General features: G+C 36.7%; 1 protein-coding gene across 2 annotated transcripts in view; it reads right to left on the bottom strand.

Annotated features, from left to right (window-relative positions):
- Positions 1 to 20,627, bottom strand: part of TENT2 (terminal nucleotidyltransferase 2) — a 59,388-nt gene extending 38,761 nt beyond the window's left edge. For both annotated transcript variants that reach the window (XM_005909462.3, XM_005909463.3), the window contains exons 1-5: positions 20,295 to 20,627; positions 19,988 to 20,056; positions 13,625 to 13,798; positions 13,408 to 13,497; positions 9,705 to 9,942 (exon numbers count right to left, since the gene is read on the bottom strand). In XM_005909462.3, the coding sequence (XP_005909524.1) occupies positions 9,705 to 9,942; positions 13,408 to 13,497; positions 13,625 to 13,761 (465 nt within the window). In that variant the 5' untranslated portion in view covers positions 13,762 to 13,798; positions 19,988 to 20,056; positions 20,295 to 20,627. The remainder of the gene's footprint in view (positions 1 to 9,704; positions 9,943 to 13,407; positions 13,498 to 13,624; positions 13,799 to 19,987; positions 20,057 to 20,294) is intronic.
- Between the last annotated feature and the right edge of the window lie 667 nt (positions 20,628 to 21,294).

Here is a 21,294-nt window from a genome sequence, read left to right as displayed (position 1 = left end):
CTGAGTAAAATAAAGCTAGATATGAATTAAAAGTTTAAATTCATTCTTGATGCTGAATTCCTTTTCTCTTCAAAGTAAGTAAAACAGAATCAGGAAAACATCATACTGAAAACAACCCACTCCTCACTAGCATGTTAAAGTACTGTTTTTTTGTATGGCCACAAATTAGAGCCTTCCTAATTCATCAACTAATACAATGATTAGGCAGTCTGAATAACTGATTTTTTTCCCTGAAGCCTGATTGTTTTTAGGCACATACAATCACCTGACCTTAGTCAAGAGAAAACTGCCTAATAAAAGGAGGATGGAGAAAACAAAGCAAGCTTTCATTTGAGGATCTCTTGGGCTGACATTGGTCTAAATTTTTTACATGAATCTACATCTCAGTGGCTTTAAAAATTTGACTGACACATACATTATAGAGCCCTAAGAATAAATTTAACCACTGAGGTAAAAAAGCTGTACACTGAAAACTATAAAACAATGATGAAAGAAATTAAAGACTATAAATAAACGGACAGATACCCAATCATGGATCAGAAGAATTAAAATTATTAAAATGTCCATAGTATCTATAGCAATCTACAGATTCAACGCAATCTCTATCAAAATTCCAATGGCATTTCTCGCAGAAATAGAAAAAGCAATCCTAAAATGCCTACGGACCCACCAACGACCCAGAACAGCTACAGCAATCTTGAGCAAAAAGAACAAAGCTTGGAGAAATTACACTTTCTGATTTCCAATTCTATTACAAAGCTGTAGTAATCATTAAATAGTATGGTACTGACATAAAAATGAACACACAGACCAGTGAACATAACAGAGAGTCCAAGAAAGAAACCCACACACATATGGTTAACTAAAGGGTGTCAAGACTATACAACAGAAAAAGGACAGTCTTCAACAATGTTGAGAAAATTGGATATCCACATGCAAAAAGATGAAATTGGAGCCTTATCTTACAACATACACAATAATTAATTCAAAATGAATTAAAGACTTAAATTCAAAACCTGAAACAGTGCACTCCTGAAGAAAAGATAAGGGGAAAGCTCCATGATGTTTGTCTTGACAATGATTTTTTGGATTTTAATACCAAAAACACAGGCAACAAAAGCAAAAACCAGAAGTGGAACTATGTAAAACAAAAATATTTCTGTAAAATAACAATTAAAAAAGAGCGAGAAAGAAAAGAGAAAGTGACATACAGAATGGGAGAAAATATTTACAAACTATGTACCTGAAAAGGGGTTAATATCCAAAATACATAAGAAACTCACACAACTCTAACAAAAATACAAATGATCCAATTTAAAAAAGGACAAAAGACCTAAAGAGACATTTTTTTTAAAGAAGGCATACAAATGGTCAACAGGTACATGAAAAGATGTGCAGCGTTACCAAGCATCAGGAAAACACAAATCAAAACCACAATGAGGTATCACTTCACACTTGTTAGGATGGCAATTACCAAAAAGCACAAGGTAAGTGTTGGCAAGGATCCAGAGAAAAGGGAATTCTTATACACCACGGGTAGGATGTAAATCGGACAACCATATCGGAAAACAGCATGACGCCTCCTCAAAGAACTAAAAACAGAACTACCGTGTGTTCCAGCAACCCCAGGACTGGGTACACATCCAAAGGAAAAGAGTATCTATCTCAACAAGGAGTCTGCACTCCCGTGTTCACTGCAGTGTTATTCAGAGTAGCCAAGATACAGAAACTTAACTGTCCACTGACAAAGAAAATGTGGGGTGTCTGTATACACCTACACAATGAAATATTATTTGGCCTAAAAAAAATGGAAATTCTGCCACTTGCAACATGGATGAATCTGGAAGACATTAAGATAAATGAAATGAGCTAGACACAAAAAGATAAACACTGTATGATTTCACACGTGGAATCTAAAAAAGTCAAACTCATGGTAGCAGAGAGTGCAATGGTAGTTATTAGGGAAGGGAGCAGGATAAGGAAAACGGGGAAATGTTGACCAAAGGGTATAAACTTTTAGTTATAAGATAAACTAGATATGGAGACATAAAGTACAATATGGTGAATATAGTTAATAACAATGTACAGAACACTTGAAATTTGCTTAGAGAATAAATTTAAATGTTCTGATCACAAAAAAAAAATGTGAGGTGATGAATGTTAATTATCTTGATTATGGTAATCATTTCAGTGTATACATATATCAAAGCATCATGTATACCTTAAATATTTATGATTTTTATTTGCCTTAGATATTACTCATATCTAAGTAATGCTGGGAAAAAAAATGATAGATGCAGGCAAATACATATTTCAACTGCTTGAAATTCAGTGAACCAATAATTTACAAATATTTTATCCCCTTTTTCAATTTGTTGTTTCTAAATAAGGTCAAATACTGAAATTTTTAAAGATAAAGCCTCTTAGAAATCTGTAAGGTAACTGTCCCCAAACAAATGTTTCCCCAGGGTGCCAAGAGGCTCCATAAAACTTACTCCTTTCCAAAATTAAAATCACACAAGATATCTTAAACAATTCACTCATAATTATATTTTTACTTTACAGTCAGTACCAAGAAAACCTCAGCCTATCCTCATCTCAACTCAAAATTCAGAATCAATTACTTCAATTCACACTGTTATCTTCGAACTACCCAGAATTTCTGAAGAACATTTTTAATAGATGAAATTCAGGAGCTCAGATAACTCTGATTCCTCTAAACCTCCATTTTTTTTTGTCCAGGCAACTACATCTCCATCTAAAGATACTATGAAACAAAAGTTAAAATTCAGAAAAGTATTTGAATTTTTTTACTTTAAAAGTTTTGTTTGCTAATACAATGACTTCAAAAACAGAGAAGACTTTAAAATGGAGAAACAATTTAAACTTAAAACATATTCATTTTCATAATCTTAATTTTTTAGGTTTCAAAACAGAATTAATTTTCAAACTAATCAAAACTTTTAATACATTCCCCTAGAACTTACTAAAGCAGCTGATTCATTATTATTAATAATAAATTCATTATCACCAATGTTGAGTGAGCCCTCTACACTACCTAGCAAATACTGTGTCAAACCTTCTCCACTCTGCTTCTCTGATTAACCTGAAGTAGTAAACACTACTTCAAACCATCTCCACTGTTCTTAAACCACATATATCCCACTTCATCCTCTCTACTCTCAAGAGATGACCTTGCAACAGTAATTCAAAGAGAAAATATGAAGAAGCCATTCAACTATGGGAACTCTTCCATACCATATCTACAAACTTTCTTGTAACTACACCTATCCTTTCCTCCTATCTTCCAGTTTCAAAAAAATTCTCTCTTGCCTAAAGCCAATGTCTCCACATATAAGCGGGACCCACACCCTTTCCACCTTCTAAGGAATCTTATTCATAATTATACTTTTTTTTCCCACAGTAATCAATTTTTCTCTCTTGACTGAATTTTTCCAATAAATATTTACATGTGCTTAAACTTTCTTCCACCTCAAAAACAAAATTAAAAAAAACTCCTTTGTTCCACCTTTCCATCTCTGGCTCTCCCCTTCACAGCCAAACTTCCCCAAACAGTTGTAAACATGCTTAGTTTCCATTTATTTTCCCACTCTTTCCTCAACCTATTTCAATGATCCACGGTCTCCTCTCTCCCTAGACAATCATATCCATACTCTTAGCTTCAATTATCATCTATATGCCGATGATCACTATATGCCAAATGTACACTTCTGGTCAATACCTTTCCTTTGAGTTCCAGATCAATATACATTCAACTATCAACTCCTAATATCTAATTTGATGTTCCAAATGTATGTTTAAAACAATATGTACACAGAACTCAAAAGATACCTGCTCACCCTCCAATTCCTATTAAACACACATACTCCTTTATCTGGCTCCTCTTGCCTTTTGTTCTGTCTCAGTGAACAGTACCACCATACACCCAGTTATAGAAGCCAGAAACTTGGGAGTAATCCTCAGTATCTTCTCTATCTAAACCAGTGGTTCTCTCTCAACTAGAGGCACTTCTGCCCCCCAGGAGACATCTGTTAATGTCTTAAGACATTTTTGGTTCTCATAACCAAGGATTACTGGCATCTAGTGAGTGAAGTCAGAAATGTGGCTAAAACACCCTAAGATGCAGGGGATAGTCCCTCCATACCAAAGTTGGTCTAAAACATCAACAGTACACAGGCTTAGATGACCTAATCTAATAACGCATCATCAAATCCCATCAATTTCACTTTCCCCAACACAGTTTAAACCCATCAATTTTTGTTCATCTTAACTATCAGCACTTCCTAATTCAAAGCACCATTACCTTTTACCTAGTATCCAATAATAACTTCCTACTTCCACATTTGTGCAACTGCTTAAAATGAAGTCAAAACAATTTTTAACTCATCTCTTTCTTGCTTAAAAGATGACCCTGAATAGCTTATCAAAGTTCTTAGGTGAAAACTAAAATGATATACAAAAGTCCCTGCATGATCTGCCTGATTCCCCACTTCTCCTACCACACTTCAGCAATTTTCCCCCTAAATCAACCAAACTCTAGCCACCATATGGCCTCCTTTCAATTCTCCGCAGACTGCATGCTCCTTTCTATCACACAGTAAACCTTCAGACTCACTGTTCCTTCTCTCCACCTCCAACACTCTTCACTGATTAACTCCTACTCACCCTTCAGATCTCAGCTCAAATATTATCTCCACACCATCATGGAGATAACTCTGCACTTGTCCTTTATAACACTTATAAATATATAAAGCTGCAATTCGCATGACTATTTCTAATGGCTCTCCCTCTCACTATGATGTATGTGCATGGTAAAGAGACCATGAATATTTAGAAAAATGCTGTAACAACATTTTAGCATATAGCCAGCACTCATAAATTTTTGTTGATTACTTAAAAAAAAAAAAATACAGAATCTAATCTACTTCAGGAGTTCAACTGTCACTTTTATTGCAGGTATTCATATCTCGGGCCCCAACCGTGCTTCTGAAATATATACGGACAGCTCAGCTACAACACGTTTTTCTTCAATACCAATTAGCTTACAGACGATGGATAAATAAGGCAATGGTATCAATTTAATGTATTAATTGGACTGATTTGTATGTGGAGCAGAAATTGTGGAATTGTAACCTTTACAAAAAAAAAAACAACAAAAACCCTTAGCTTGGCTGCTCACAAGAAGGAGTCCTTACAGATCTAAATCAACTAAAGCTAAGTGTCTACATCTAGGATCCCCACTCAAAAGCACTAAACATACCCCAACCCTCACGGAGCTCTCCGCTGGTATATTTCCTTCAGAGACTTACTTAACAGCTGACTCACTCACTCACAGCTTCACTTTAACTGCCTTGTCTCAGTGACCCCCCCCAAGGCAGCATATGTCAACTGTGTACTGTATATTTTTTAATATCCCTTGCAATAGCACCCAACCAGGCTAAGCCACATACCTGATCTATCCAGGTCATTTTCTAAGGGACTGATTATTGTTCTTCAGAGCGTTCTGGTTCCAAAACTGTTTAGGTTTTGCATAGTGTACTCTCAAGCCCTATTTCCCATGGCCTTAGCATGCAATCTGCAGAACATAAGGCCATTCAAGAAGACAAATGTTACAGCAGATTTCCCATAGTTCCAAGCGCTGAGGAACATAACTCTTGACTACTACTTCCTCAATCAGCTTGAACACTCAAAATCTGGGTTCCTCATCTCTGTTAACAGTCCAAATCATTAAAGCCGCTGATCTCTCTCTCCCTCTCCCCCACAATCACTCCACACAGGTATCAATTTTCCTTATGCATGGTCTCTCACATCTTTTTTACCACCATCCACCATAACTGAAATCTCCAGCATCTCTCATCTGAAAAAAATTTAACAATTAATAGCCTTCAAGGTAATTATACCTCTTTCCAGGCCCTCCTTATTCCAAACCAAACTCCACTAAACTGCAAGAATTATCTTCTCCCAAATGCAAATCTAATTGTGCTAGTCCTCTACTCATAAACCTTCAATGGTCTTCTACTGTGCATTCAAGGTCTCAAACTGCTGCTCCACTTTATCTCTCATTGAACCTCCCACGCATCTTGAAATCCAGCAGAGATAAACCATACAAACTGTTGACAAAGAAAGACACTCAGTAAATATTAGATTTTACTCTCACAGATGACCTACTTTTATAGTCAATTCTAAGAATGTCATCTCCCTACCCTTCATTTTAAGCATCTTAAGTTCCTTCTCTTTATATTATTAGAGACAAAGGTCAAATCTTCATTGTGTCACTTACTAGCTGTGACCTTGAGCAAGTTATTTAGCTTTCTGAGCCTCAGTAAAATTAGGATAATATCCATGTCATGAGGTTGTTGAAAAGACTAAATGACATAGCATATGTAGAATGCCTGGAAGAGAAGAGACATTAATAAATGTTAGTTTTCTTAAAAAGTGTTCATTTAAAGAATGAACACAGAAATGAACTTGCCTTCTTTCTCCCAGAACTGGCAAGTAAGAGTAACACTCAAAGAAGCTGGCTTAACAATAGAATACTACTAATAATCTTTATCCCTTGAGGTTAAATGCTTATGCCAAAAGCATAAGATTTAGGGGAATTTTTTTCTATGCTACTAAGCAAAGAAAAGGTTATTGATATGGAACCATATTTTACTAGATGATTTATCCTGACTAATGTTATTAAATTTACTGAGACTCAATATATTAATAAACCTTATCCATATGCAGAAGTCAGTTCCAATATTTAACTATTTACAAATATGTGTGTGTGTTAGTTGCTTAGTCGTGTCCAAACTCTTTGTGACCCCACGGACTGTAGCCCACGAGGCTCCTCTGTCCATGGGATTCTCCAAACAAGAATACTGGAGTGGAAATTGAGAGCTTCAATACTTATGCATAATATATTCCATAAAAAATGGGCCTATGGCTGATTCATGTTGATGTATGGCAGAAACCAACACAACATTGTAAAGTAATTATCCTTCTATTAAAAATTTTTATATGGCCCTATCTACATACATATATCAAAAACCCACATAGAGTAAAAGGTTGTTATATCTCCATTCAAAGTATTGCCCTGATTTGATTTCTACTGCAGGCTTTCACAATACAATATTACGTAAGTTTCTTTAAAATGAGAAAGCAAAGAAAGGACAAAGAACTGAGAGGTGCTGAAATGGGGTATCAAACCTTTGAAGTTAGTTTGCTTTCTCTTTCCTCCCACTGATATCGCCTAAATGCTTCTCCTACTTCATAGTAAGAATAAAGAATGACAGCCATTTTTATAAATAGTCCTGAGACAACTGGACCAAGAGCAAAACAGAACTTACACCTCCCTACCTTAACATCATATATAAAAATTAATTCAATGGATCAAAGACCTAAATCTAAGAGCTAACACTATAAAACTCTTAGAATAACAGAGGCATTCATTTTTGTGACCCTGGATTAGGCAACATTTTCTTAGATATAATACCAAAAGCTCAGGAAACCAAAGAAAAACAAATAAATTGGATTTCATTAACATGAAAAGCTTTTATGCTTCAAAGTGCATCATCAAAAAAGTAAAAAGACAAAGCACAGAACACAAGAATATATCTGCGAATTATATATCTGGTACATGTCCAGTATTCAGAACATATAAAGAACTATTACAACTTGACAATTAAAAATTAAAACAGACAAAGGATCTGAATAGACAATTCTCTAAAGAAAATATACAAATGGCTAACACACAAATGAAAAGATGATCAGCATCATTAGTTATTAGGGAAATGTAAACCAAAATCACAATGAGATTCCATTTCATACCCATTACAATGGTTATAATCAAGAAGACAAATATTAAGTTTTGCCAAGGATGAAGAAAAACTGGATCACTCACACACTGCTGGTAGAAATGTAAAATGATGCAGCCACTTTAGAAAACACTTTGGCAAGTCCTCAAAAAGTTATACATAGCGCTACCACATAACTCAGCAATTTCACCTGAGTATAGACCCAAGAGAAATGAAAACATCATGTACAAAAACTTATACACAGATACTTGCAGCAGCAATATTCTGAAATACCTCCCAAACCCATCAACTGAGGAATGCATAAATAAAATATGGTATATCTATACAATGGAATAGTATTCCCCTATGGTGGTGGTTTAGTCACTAAGTTGTGTTCGACTCTTGTGACCCCATGGGCTGTATAGTCCACTAGGCTCCTCTGTCCACAGGATTTTCCAGACAAGAATACTGGAGTGGGTTGCCAATTTCTTCTCCAGGGGATCTTCTGTTCCCAGGGATCAAACCCAGGTCTCCTGCACTGCAGGCAGATTCGTCATCAACTGAGCTACCAGGTAAGTGTCCTCTTATTCAGCTATAAGGAGGAATAAAGAACTGAGAATTGCTATGACAAGGATGAGTCGTGAAAACATGCTAACTGAAAGAAGCAACACCACGTACTGTATGATTCCATTTATATGAAATGTTCAAAATAAGCAAATCCATAGAGATAAAAAATCAGTACTGGTTGCCAGAGGCTGGGGGAGACAGGCAGAGATAAGAAAGCAATTGCTGCTGGGTACAAAGTGTCTTCTACAGGTGATGAAAATGTACTGGAATTAGAAATTGGTAATGGCTGCACTGCCTTCTGAATATAATAAAAACCACTGAATTATACCCTTTGATGGAGTGAATTTTATGATAAAATTGCATCTCAATTAAAGAAAAAAAGAATGATAGCAGAATAAAAAGTGGCACAAGCAAGGAATGAAGCAAGTATTCCCTTTTTGACCCAACATTTTCTGAACATTTACTATGTTTCAGACTTATGCTGCTTGCTAGGAATGGAAAGATGAGTAAAACAAAATCACTACACTCTCCAGGCCCATTCTCCTTAGTCTACAAATGTGGTATTTCTCAAAGGTAAAGCAGCTTTGAAAATGCAAAAACAACAAATATAAGCTGCAGACAATTCAAAAGAATGCAGATTTTTACATTATAAACTCCTCTAAATTAGCCAGAATGCTTTTTTAAGAGTTTCACTAAATATGGGGGGGGCAGAAGAGACATGCTTCTAATATTGGTATTAACTCATTATTCCCCAATGCTGATGTCATTTTCCAAGAAGTATTACTGAAATAGCTTCATTTATTTTAAATTGTTTTCCAAATAATGTTTTTGATAAATCTTCCTTGATCATATCACATATCATATCAGTAATATAAGAAAGTATTATTTTCTCACTGACTCCTGGGTTCTCTATTCTTGACATTAAAAACCTCATGATAAAAACAAATATATCAAAAAAAAAAAAATATATATACCAAGGAAAAACATGCTTTTTAATACTTTACTACAGTATCCATATGAAAGCTTATTTTACTATAAGAGAATAGGTAACAAGAGAATTCTCTAAACTAAGAAATCAACTCTTTTAGGCTCTTATCCCAGATTTTTATGAATCAGAGAAAATCTGACATCCTGATATGAAAGCTTCATTTCCAAAGAACAGCTCACAAAAATCAAAGAATCAAATTTAGATAGGAAACTATGTTGAATAGTCTTTTAAATAGTACAGAAAACGGGCATGTTCTACCTAATCCAAGACATTAGATATTTCTGACACTTTTAATATACTATTTATATTAACTTCTCAAAAGATAAAACTAAAGTCTATATTAAAATTACCTTATCTTTGGCCTCAGGCAGTGTGATTTCTCTAGGTTCTAAAATTGATATTTCTCGAAAAGGTGGAACACATCTGACTATATCTGGTACATAGTGTGTATGAAACAATGGTGACATTGAGTATCTTCTTTCATCTGATAAAGGCACTATGTGGTTAACTATAGTTGGCTCTTGGTGGGGTGAATGAAAACGCTGCCGTTTACCATCAAGAGGAAGATTCTTTTCATCGCTTAATCTCCTGAAAACAAGCAACATACCTTAGTGATTAAAGATATAACTTTCTCATAACAAATAGAAAAAAATTTTAAATATATAAATAATAGATGAAAATACTGACTTTTTCAGCAAGGCCATGTTATTAGCTCTAAATGAACCATAAAATATTGTCAGTATAAAGAGACACCTTTATTTATTTATTTATTTATTTTTTTGCCTCTCCCTCCCCGCCCTCCCTCTTTTTTTTTTTTTTAAAAGAGACACCTTTAGAAAAAATGTATAATAATGCATATTTTTAAAAAAACAAACCAATATATATATCAAGGTTAGTCTCTTGCATTTGAACTACCACAATATTTCATATCAGCAACAAAAACTTGGTAGGAAAATCTCTATTTATAGAATCACTAACAATAAAAGATCCAAACTCTAACATAAGGAGGATAAGATTAAGTGAACTGAGTGCTGTACATAAAAAAAGGATCTTGGGAGTCCACCTATGTTCTGGTTTATCAGCAGGAAAGACCAAATTAAGAGAGCTGGTTTTTTGTTTTTTGTTTTTTTTTTAACTATAAAAACACTAGATAACTAAACTAGTCTGAAAACGAACTCTACTTATATAGTTCAATATAACAGTATTATATACAATATAACAGTCTTGTATTCATGTTAAATTCTTGGTCATGACTGATATATTTTTAGTTATACAAGAGAATGTCCTTGTCCTTAGGAGAAATGCACTGATGTGCTTTGGGATAAAGTGAAACAATGTCACCAACTTTCTTTCACATGGTTCAGAAAAAAGTGGTGGGGTAGGGAAGCAAACAGGAAGAATAAAACAAAATTTAGCAAAACTGATGAATCTAGGAAAACCACATACAGGTGCTCGCTGTACTGTTTTTCAAATTTTTCTGGAAGCTTAAAAATATTCAAAATAAAAAAGAGAAAACAACTTAAAAGTAATTATTTGTTGGGAAAAATAGTATTTACTTAAATGAATATTACTAAGTTGTTTAAACCACAGGAAATTATCCTTTTGTTTAACTCTAAAATTTTATGGGTCATAGCCACCTGAAGGTTTTTAATATTCTTTTGGGATTACGTCAATTACTCTCTCTCTGACAGACCCACAAAATAACTAGAATTCCTACTTACAATAAAGGTATACAAGTGCTAAAAACATAAGTATACATTTAATATTTTTAAACATAAAATTCAGAGCTTTACATAATGAATATCTCTATTGAGAATGTCAATGTTAAGTTTAAATATATATATAATTATGAACTAATGGAATTTATTTTCACTCATGATTCACAAATGGGGCTATCAAGACAATTTCTAGAACACAAAAATTTAAATGAAGTCAGTATTTTAAGCATCATGATACAGTTTTCCACCCAATTCATTACCTCTGTGTGCTTCAACTTTCTCAACAGAAGAGGGGTAACAGTACTTAGCTCACAAATTGTTGTAAAACTTTGTCAAACCATTATTTGCAAAGTCCTTAGAACAATGCCTACTCTACACAGTGAAGGATTGATGGTGAAGCTGAAACTCCAATACTTTGGCCACCTGATGCAAAGAATCGACTCACTGGAAAAGACCCTGATGCTGGGAAAGACTGAAGGCGGGAGGAGAAGGGGACGACAGAGGCTGAGATGGTTGGATGGCATCACCAACGCGATGGACATGAGTTTGAGTAGGCTCCGGGAGTTGGCGATGGACAGGGAAGCCTGGCATGCTATAGTCCATAGGGGTCGCAAAGAGTTGGGCACGAAGGAGAGACTGAACTGAACACAGTGAAAGTGTTAGTTGCTCAGTTGTGTTGCTCCAGGAGTTAGTTGCTCCAGGCTCCTCTGTCCATGGAATTCTCCAGGCAAGAATACTAGAGTGGGTTGCCATTCCCTTCTCCAGGGGATCTTCCCGATCCAGAGATCGAACCCAAGTCTCCTGCATTGCAGGTAGCCTCTTTACCAACTGAGCCACCAAGGAAGCTGCAAACTGAAAGTCGCTCAGTTGTGTCTGACTCTTTGCGACTGTATAGTCCATGGAATCCTCTAGGCCAGAATTTTGGAGTGTGAAGCATTTCCCTTCTCTAGTGGATCTTCCCAACTCAGGGATAGAACCCAGGTCTCACACTGCAGGCAGATTCTTTACCAACTTAGCTATCAGGGTAAAGAATAAAATAGATAACCAGTGGGAATTTGCTCTGTGATGTAGGGAGCTCACTCATACGTATGCCGACGGCCGATTCACGTTGATGTATGGCAGAAACTAACACAATAGCGAAGTGAAAGTTGCTCAGTCACGTCCGACCTTTTGTGATGCCATGGACTGTACAGTCCATGGACTTCTCCAGGCCAGAATACTGGAGTGGGTAGCCTTTTTCCTTCTCCAGGGGATCTTCCCAACCCAGGGATCAAACCCAGGTTTCCCGCATTGCAAGCGGATTCTTTACCAGCTGAATCACAAGGGAAGCCCAAGAATACTGGAGTGGGTAGGCTATCCCTTCTCCAGCAGATCTTCCCAACCCAGGAATGGAACTGGGGTCTCCTGCATTGCAGGTGGATTCTTGACCAACTGAGGTATGAGGGAAGGCCATAGTGGGTGAACAGTAATTCTTATCTAGTGTTATTTCTAATTGTACATAAAAGTTATGGAATGTTTATACAGGCTTTAAAAAGCAGTATCTTGCTAATATTGCCAAGGCTTATTTTAATACTCACCCCTAAAGTTCTATCAAAATTACCCTGTGATACATCAATTTCTTTTAATCAAATTGGTTCAAGTGAATTGAGTCCTGACTTCTCTAAAGAAAGCTTTATGTCATATAGAAACTTTCACTATAATAATATTTATTGTGGAACCTGTGTAAGATAAATTAAACAGTAAACTTTAATAGAGTTATAAGCTGAATTACGTCCTCTCAAATTCACATTTAAGTCTTAACCCCTAGTACTTCAAAATCTATTTGGACACAGGGCCTTTAAAGAAGTAATTAAATTAAACTGGGGTTATTAATCCAACATAACTAGTATCCTCCGAAGAATAATTAGGACACAGAAAACAGAGAAGGATGACAGTATTAGGAAAGAAGGCAGCCATCTATAAGCCAAAGAGGGAGGCCTCAGAGGAAATCAAACCTGCTAACACCCTGATCTCAGACTTCTAGCCCCCAGAGTTTTAAGAAAATTAATCTGTTATTTTAGTCACCCAATCTGTTGTACTGTTATGGCAGCCCTAGCAAATATACAGAAACCCATCTACTTTAGTTAAAAACACAATTAAAAGTAGTTATTTGAAGATAGTTACCCCTAAAATTTTTTAAATACTTAGAAGTTTGAAAATGCTGTTACATGACTGACTGCACAGACCCCAGGAAACAAAATGTAGGTTAGTGTCCATTTAACTTAATACAAGATACAGTGTTAAACAGTTCCCAAAACTGCACATTTTTCTTTTCAAATAAGTAAGAAATACTTACTTCCTTCCTCGAAATAATGGGGAAGTTGAGGTCTGTATTGGACTGACATTTCCATACGTCAACTGTTGTAATGACACAGCTCTAGACAAGCTACCAAAAACAAAGAAAGAACATGATAACATTTCCTCTAACTCCAAATGTTTCATATAAAAAGGATCTGTGTCAAGCACAAACTTAAACTTACAAATAACATGGGCCAAAACAACAGTGCACTTACTCTGCATTGTGAAAGCTGAACTGTGCATCTATAAGCTGCTGGTGTGAGTAAAGACTTGGTGACAGGGCAAAGAAGTTATTATGTTGTTGATGGTTTGGAGTGAAAGGCGGGCGACCCAAAATTGAGTTTGGGAACATGCTCTTGTTCACTAAAAGACAACATGTATTCTTCTACCTAGAATAGTTTTAAAGACAAATTATTATAGATTAAAGACACTGAACTTTTTGATAACCAGTATCTACTATTTAATAAAGTTACCAAGTTACAAATTTCATTTATAAATTTATTTTCTCAAATAGATCTCTTAAGTCACAAAATACATAAAATAATAATGATGAATTTTAAATCTAGACTAACTCTATTATTCAAATGACACTAAAATCTATGCAAATTTCTAACTTCATGATAAATTACTGTCATAAACTTATCAACAACTCTCTTATAAACCAAGTTAACACCATTATACTTTGATAATAAAAAGAAACCACCCAAGAGATGTATTTAATGAAATCTACAATTTCTTACATTTATCCCCATTTTAATTTATTCAAAAGCATAAGCCTTCTTCATATGACAACCCAAGTCCCAGGATTTAGAGCTTACAGATCTGATCAAACAAGGGATGGAATTTTATTACCTAATAACTATTTATAAAACTCTGAGATTCCCCTCAAATTCTAAACAACTTATAAAAACAACAGCCAATAAGAGAGTTTGTTCTGCAGGAACAGAGAAAACCTATGTAAAACGCAATCAGAATCGTTCACTGCCCCTGCCAAGAGACTAGATATTTATTCTTTGCAATGACTGACCCCAAAAGGCTGTAAATTCACAGAGTGGGATAAAAAAACAAACTGAAAACAAATATTAAAGTCTACAAAGTAAAAATAGCATTCCCAGCTTATATTCCCAATACAAGCAATTAAAAAATTCATCTATGAAATAATGGAAAGAGAAATCATATAATATGGTAACAAAGAAATCTGTAACATAGAAGCAGTCGTTCACCAAGAAAATCTTAAGCTTGCTAGAAACCTACAATGAAGTCTACTATGGAACTGCCTACCTAGGCACACAGAAGCTTCCAATTTAGATTTCTAGAAAAACAACAGTCATGGATCATCAGAAGTTAAAAATTTTAAAAAGGCCTAGTAATAAATAGAAACACTTGGAACAAACGAAAGATGAGAGGAAAAAAAAACTCATTAATTTCATAATTAATGAAAAAAATACTGTATATGTAAAACAAGAATGTGTTGTTTAAAAAGCAAGAAAGGCTCTTGGAAATTACAAAATTAAAAGCAGAAATATCCAGCAGAAAGCTAAAAGAACACTGAGGAATGAACAAGAAAGAAAAACTGGTGAGGGCAGACAGGAGGCAAAACAGTAAGAGAAAAATATAAGCAACCAGGTGGTCCAACATCCAACACAACTTAAGTTCCAGAAAGAACAGAAAAGGAATTACCAAGAAAATAAAACAAGAACATGGTCAGAACTGAAGAACACCAAGCCTTAGACTGAAAGGATCCAATGAGTAAAGAGCACAAGATACACACGCACACGTCTATATACACATATATATATAAGCGCATATTACAGTGAAATTTCAGAATACCAGGTAAAAGAAGCTTATAAATATTACAGAGAAAGAAAATGTTATAAACAAAGGGATGGGGTGAATAGGTAACAAGGTCCTACTGTAAAGCACAGGGAACTATATTCAATATTCTGAGATAAACCATAATGTAGAAGAATGTAAAAAAAAGAATGTATATACATATGTATAACTGAATCGCTTTGCTGTATAGCAGAAATTAACACAACAGTGTAAGTCAACTGTACAATTAAAAAAAAAGAAACACACAAAGGGATGGTAATCAAAATGGCTTTGGACCACTCAATAGCAACAGTGGAAACAAGACAAAGAAGTGAATGCCTTCAAGGCTTCTGTAGGAAATGCTTTCAAGCTATAATTCTATACCCAATTATAGTATCAGTGCAAAAGGAGAATAAAAACCCTTTCAAGACATGTAAGGTATTGAAAAAAGTAAAAGAAAATCCCAGATCTAGGAAAAGGGAGTTCTCACACAGGTCAGAGACAGTAAATTCCCCAGGATGGTGGTGAAGGGAAGCTCAACAGCTTAAAATAGAACACATAAACAGAGGGCTACAAGAAGATACCCAAGGTGGAAAAAAAATGAACTGGTAGTTTACCTTATATATTTGACCAGAGAAGAGTTTGGCCAACAGAGCAGAAAAAATTAATTATAGGAACAGAAATGTAGCAAGTGAGGGCTTCCTGGTGGCCCAGTGGTTGAGAATCAGCTTTACAATCAATGCAAGGGACGTCAGTTCAATCCCTGGTCCTGGAAGATCCCACATGTCTTGGAGCAACTAAGCCCATGCGCCACAATTACTGAGCCTACCCACTGCAACTTCTGAAGCTGGTGCATTTAGAGCCTGTGCTCTGCAACAAGAGAAGCCACTGCAATGAGAAGCCCGCATAACAACAATAAAGAGTAGCTCCCACTCTGAGCAACTAGAAAAAGCCTGTGTGCAGCACTGAAGACCCACCAGTCAATAAATAAATAAAGTCTTAGAAAGAAATGCAATAAGTTAAAAATAAATTACTGAAACTACAGACAAAACACACTCAAAAGGTCATATAAAAAAGAAAATATAGTCAGTTACCTACTTAGTTCTTAAAATAACATGAATATTTAACATATTGATTTAAACAGAAATTATAACATGTATACAGGTGAAGTTGCTTCAGTCATGTCCAACTCTTTGAGACCCTACAGACAACAGCCCACCAGGCTCCTCTGTCCAGGTGATTCTCCAGGCAAGAATACTGGAGTGGGTTGCCATGTCCTCCTCCAGGGGATCTTCCAAACCCAGGGATCAAACCCACATCTCTTATGTCTCCTACACTGGCAGGCAGGTTCTTTACCACTAGCACCACCTGGGAAGCCCAAAATTATAATATATTTATATATTACTTACTACATTGTATTTATTTATAATTACATGTTATTATATTATATTTTACATATTATTTACATGTTTATATACATCATAATTTATGATGAGAGAGGCTACATAAAAGTGCTAAATCCTCATTTTCAATAGATGTCAATCTAAAAAACAAGTTATAAAAGTTGTGTTTTCTTTTTTTTTAGAACAACAGAGGAAAACAATATATATACTACTAAAAGAAATAATAATTGCCTCTGGAGATTGGGACCAGATGGCTTGAAAAACTAGAATAGGAGACAATAGGAGAGGAAAAAAAAGAAAGCTCTGGGAAGAAACAAATAAACCACTCATAGAAACTTTATTCCTTTTCAATTCTGAAAGATTAAAATTTCCTAGGCTAGCCATACATAATGAGACTCACCAGTTTAAAGTTCATAAGAGATTGTGCAGAAAAGCCACCATCAGATCCCAACCCAGGTGCCAGAGACAAGGTGCTACCTCCAGAAAACAAGAGTTTGTCAGCTTTCTTCAGAAGGCCTTTCTCTAGCTATAGGAGACTGATTTTTTTTTTAATTCCTATAATGTTTGCCAAACTATACTCTCTGATGTTTGCTGCTGCTGCTGCTAAGTCACTTGTCATGTCTGACTCTGTGCGACCCCATAGACAGCAGCCCACCAGGCTCCTCCGTCCCTGGATTCTCCAGGCAAACACTGGAGTGGGTTGCCATTTCCTTCTCCAGCCTGTTGTTTGCTGCTTAGAGACAATATCTTGAACCAAGCAGGACTGCACAGCATTCTTTATTAAAAGTACTCTCAATAACAGTAGAATGCCAGATTTAAGGCTGTCCCTAATGCCACCTTCTCCCTTTACTTGGGTTCATACTCTTTCCTGGCCTCCCTGACTCTGCTTCTCTGATCCAACTTCCCAAAAAACAATTACTATGTCACAGGATTCATGAGAAAATGACATTAAATACAATTCATTATAAAGAACTGTGCTTGATATTTAATTTTACTGTAATACAGACATACAATATGGATCTGATCAAATAAGAGAAGGAATTTGTATTCAGAAAAACTAGAATTAAAATACTCTATATTCAGATTTATTTAAACCAGTCCATAGGTAAAACTCCAGATATTTTGTTTATGTGTATAAATATGTTTGTATTTTCTTCATGCTTGAGACCCAAAATGACATAATAGCCCAGATTATGGGCTTACTTCTATCCTATTATAAGGTCAGAATAAGGACAGAATAAGTCAAAAGATGTCTTGTGGCCCAGAAGTACTCTTCAAAGCTAAAGAAGTACTCTTAAAAGCTAAGAATGATTGCATACTTAGTTACTTTAGAGCAGTTACCTAAATCAGTGTATCCCAAATTCCAGATAAGCATCAAAGGTTTTGGAGCACCACCAAAGCAAAGAATCTGTCAGTTCTCCTCAGATGAATTTTGGCCTTCAAGTCCAGCTTATTTAGGCCAACCTTGGAAGTGGGGAGAATCATTCCTAGGGAATTTAACCAATGACATTCAATGCTTTCCAATAGGTATCCTGCATAATCATCTAGAGACAAGGAAGTAAACCAAAAGCCCATGGATTTCTATTCCTTTCTAATATTTCTCTTAATATTAACAGACACACAAAGATAGTAATATTAAGGTACACACACAGAGTCGTCCTGACTCTTTGCAACCCACCCCAAGGACTGTAGTCCACCAGGCTCCTCTGTCTGTGGGATTCTCCAGGCAAGAGTACTGGAGTGGATTGCCATTCCCTTCTCTAGGGGATCTTCCCAATCCAGGGATCGAACCTGGGTCTCCTGCATTTCAGGGAGATTCTTTCCCACCAGCGCCACAAGAAAATCTACTCCCTTAATACATTCCAACACTAATTCTGATGAAGATAAAAATGACACCAAAATAATAACCTATTATAAACAATATCGGGCTTCCCTGGTGGCTTAGATGGTAAAGCATCCACTGGATCGCAAAGAGTCAAACACTACCAAGCAACTTCACAAAAAAAACACAAACAATAGACAATATAAGGGATCATTTTTTAAACAAAACAGAGTTTCTGAGAATAAAATCCAGCAAAACTACTATCACACCGGATTTAAGGGGACTTCCACAAAATTTTAAATTTTTTTCTTATATTCTGAATAAAAGGCTTTTTCAGCAAGTAGAGAAAAAGAAGATTACTCCACATTATCCACAGTACCAGGTATAAAAAATTTTATGATAAAGAAAATGCAGATGTTAGTGGTATCCTATTTTTCTTAGTCTGAAAGTTATCAACTTCTCAATCTGTCTTGACTACACAATGGAATAAATTTTGAACTGCTTTAAAACTGTTGCATTGGTTCCTGCCTTAAGGAGAGATTAAAGAGACACTTTTAAGGATTAGTTCTTGACTAAGCAAGCCTACTGGGAAATTATACAGGTCTATCTGTAAATAATCATACATGAGACAAGGCTGTAATGGAGTAGTTTTCAAAGTAATTCCTAGTGACATAACCTTTGGTCCTGTAACTTAAAAATCGGAATTTCTATCCTAAACTTGACCTCCTCCAAAGAATTACAGAACACTCAAGATTACATAAACTCCTTCATCAAGATTTCCTAGGAAGTGGAATCTGCAGTTATCTGTCCACTTTGTCCAAATGCCTCTGATCCCCTAAACTTACTACTCTTCTTCACAATACAAAAAGTCTAACTCCTAAATCCTGCTCACCCTTTGTCAACCCATCCATAGGTTGTGAAAGAGACGTCCATTTGATTAAGAATTAGATCGCATCCAAGTGCTGAAAAATAATCGAGCCACATGATTCCAAAGGAACATTTCTTCAGTGCCTATTCCACACAGAGCCCGTTACGGGACATTTCCTACTGTTTAAAGTATTGTTACTGTCAGTACAAGGCTGTCGATGCCATGTTAAAAAGCCTTGCGGAAATGAAGCATACGAGAGTATTTACAAAAGTAGCATGTTACCTGTAATACAAACACATAGACTTAGTATTCACTTATGATCTTTCCGTAGAAAACCACACACCACACACCTGTTAAGTTGCCAATTTAGCTTGAGTTTCAGTTTCTTTTTTGTTCCCCTCACTGGTATACCAATATAAACAAACAACTGGTATTTCAGAGAAAGAGGTGAGACAGAATCAAACAAGGCAGGGAACGTGGACGATTCAAAAGTTGGGAGACACATGTACCCCTTCGCGTTCTGGCCTAGAGAGTTGAAGAGGGGGCAAAAACAGAACACAGGGGGTACACAACAATCGGACAGAGTCCTAATCTGTGCATTTTCCTGTAACTCGAAGAACTGAGGCAATATCACAACCACTCAGTGAAAAGTCTTAAGTTTCAAAGTATTTACCTTAGCTCTTCACCACCCTTTGAAACCCCATGCAGAGTCTCGAGACGCTCTTCCTCGTTTGGTCCTAGACTTGAGGACGGGACGCGAGGAAGACAAATGAGTGAAGAACGTCACAGTTCCTAAAATGCTTCAGCAAATTCAGCAGTCCGGGGGCCGCCCAGACCTCTGGGATATTGAGGAGATACCGCCGGAACCTCCCACACAAAACACTAGTTTTCGAAAGTTTCCGGCGCGCCGCGGCGCCCCGCCCCGCGCCCCCCAAACGGGCCTACAGGGAGGCTTCCCTCTCTTAAACCCGCTAACTCACAAGTGTCCTCGGGAAAGGACTGCGCAGGAGGGTCGACCGGCACCCCCAGCCCAGGAGCTCCAGGAGCGACGGCCTGGCGCGCTTGGTCCTAGCTTCCTCCCGAGCCAAAGGAGGTAGTGCCCACGCGGAATGGATAGGCCTGGCTTCGGGCTGAGCGCCAAGTCTCGGCCTCGGCAGCAGGGAGGAGCGACACAAGAAAAGGCAGGGCCGGCAAGGGTGTGGGAGCTCAGGGACGGTGGCAAGAGACGGAAGACTAAAAAGAAACCGAAAAAAGGAGGCGTAGAAAGCCCTATCGGAAATACCCGGAAGACCGACGTGACCCGGATGGAAACAGCGAACAGGCAGCGGGAGGTCATACTTCCGGCAACGGCCTCGCTCACTCCTGCGAGCTCTTGGCTCGAATGCGCAGGCGCTCGAGTGTGCAGGCGCGCGGCTGGGGGCGTCACGGTTAGGCTGGAGGAAGGTCGTAGCTGCGAGCGCGTTGAGGCTGGGACTTCCTTGAGAAAGGCAGAGGGTTTCCCTGAACCCCATCCCTAAGCTCACATTCTGATAAGCATTTTTTTTTTTTTTTTTTTTTTTTACCGGTCCTTCCTGTCTGCATGGAGTGACTCTTTCCCAGAGAAGCTTTTCTTGGCCTCCTGACCAAGTTTTTCCCTCACCCTTCTTCACCGATCAGTATTAAGCTTTATTTCTTTTTTTTCTCGTTAATGATCTGAGAGCTGCTTGGGGACCCTTATTTATCTATAAAGCCTGGACTAGTCCCTGTCCGTAGTAGCTAGCATTCACTAATTCAAAAAGTATTTAGTATTTCTTCTTGAGTGAGCTTTAATAGTTGTGAAAATATAAGCTGTCGGATTTACTCGTATAAAGCTGTTAACAGTATTTATTGTCCTTTTAAAATACACAGGACCTCACTCCCTGGTTCCTGAAATTAGTGATTTATGTCTTGTTTGTTTTTTTCTGATCGATCTGGTAAGAGGCATATTAACCTCACTGATTT

This window comes from Bos mutus, chromosome 10, assembly GCF_027580195.1.
Source record: "Bos mutus isolate GX-2022 chromosome 10, NWIPB_WYAK_1.1, whole genome shotgun sequence".
NCBI classification, from domain to species: Eukaryota; Metazoa; Chordata; class Mammalia; order Artiodactyla; family Bovidae; genus Bos; species Bos mutus.
The sequence above is the reverse complement of the archived record's forward strand: the minus strand, read 5'-3'. Positions and strand labels throughout refer to the sequence as shown.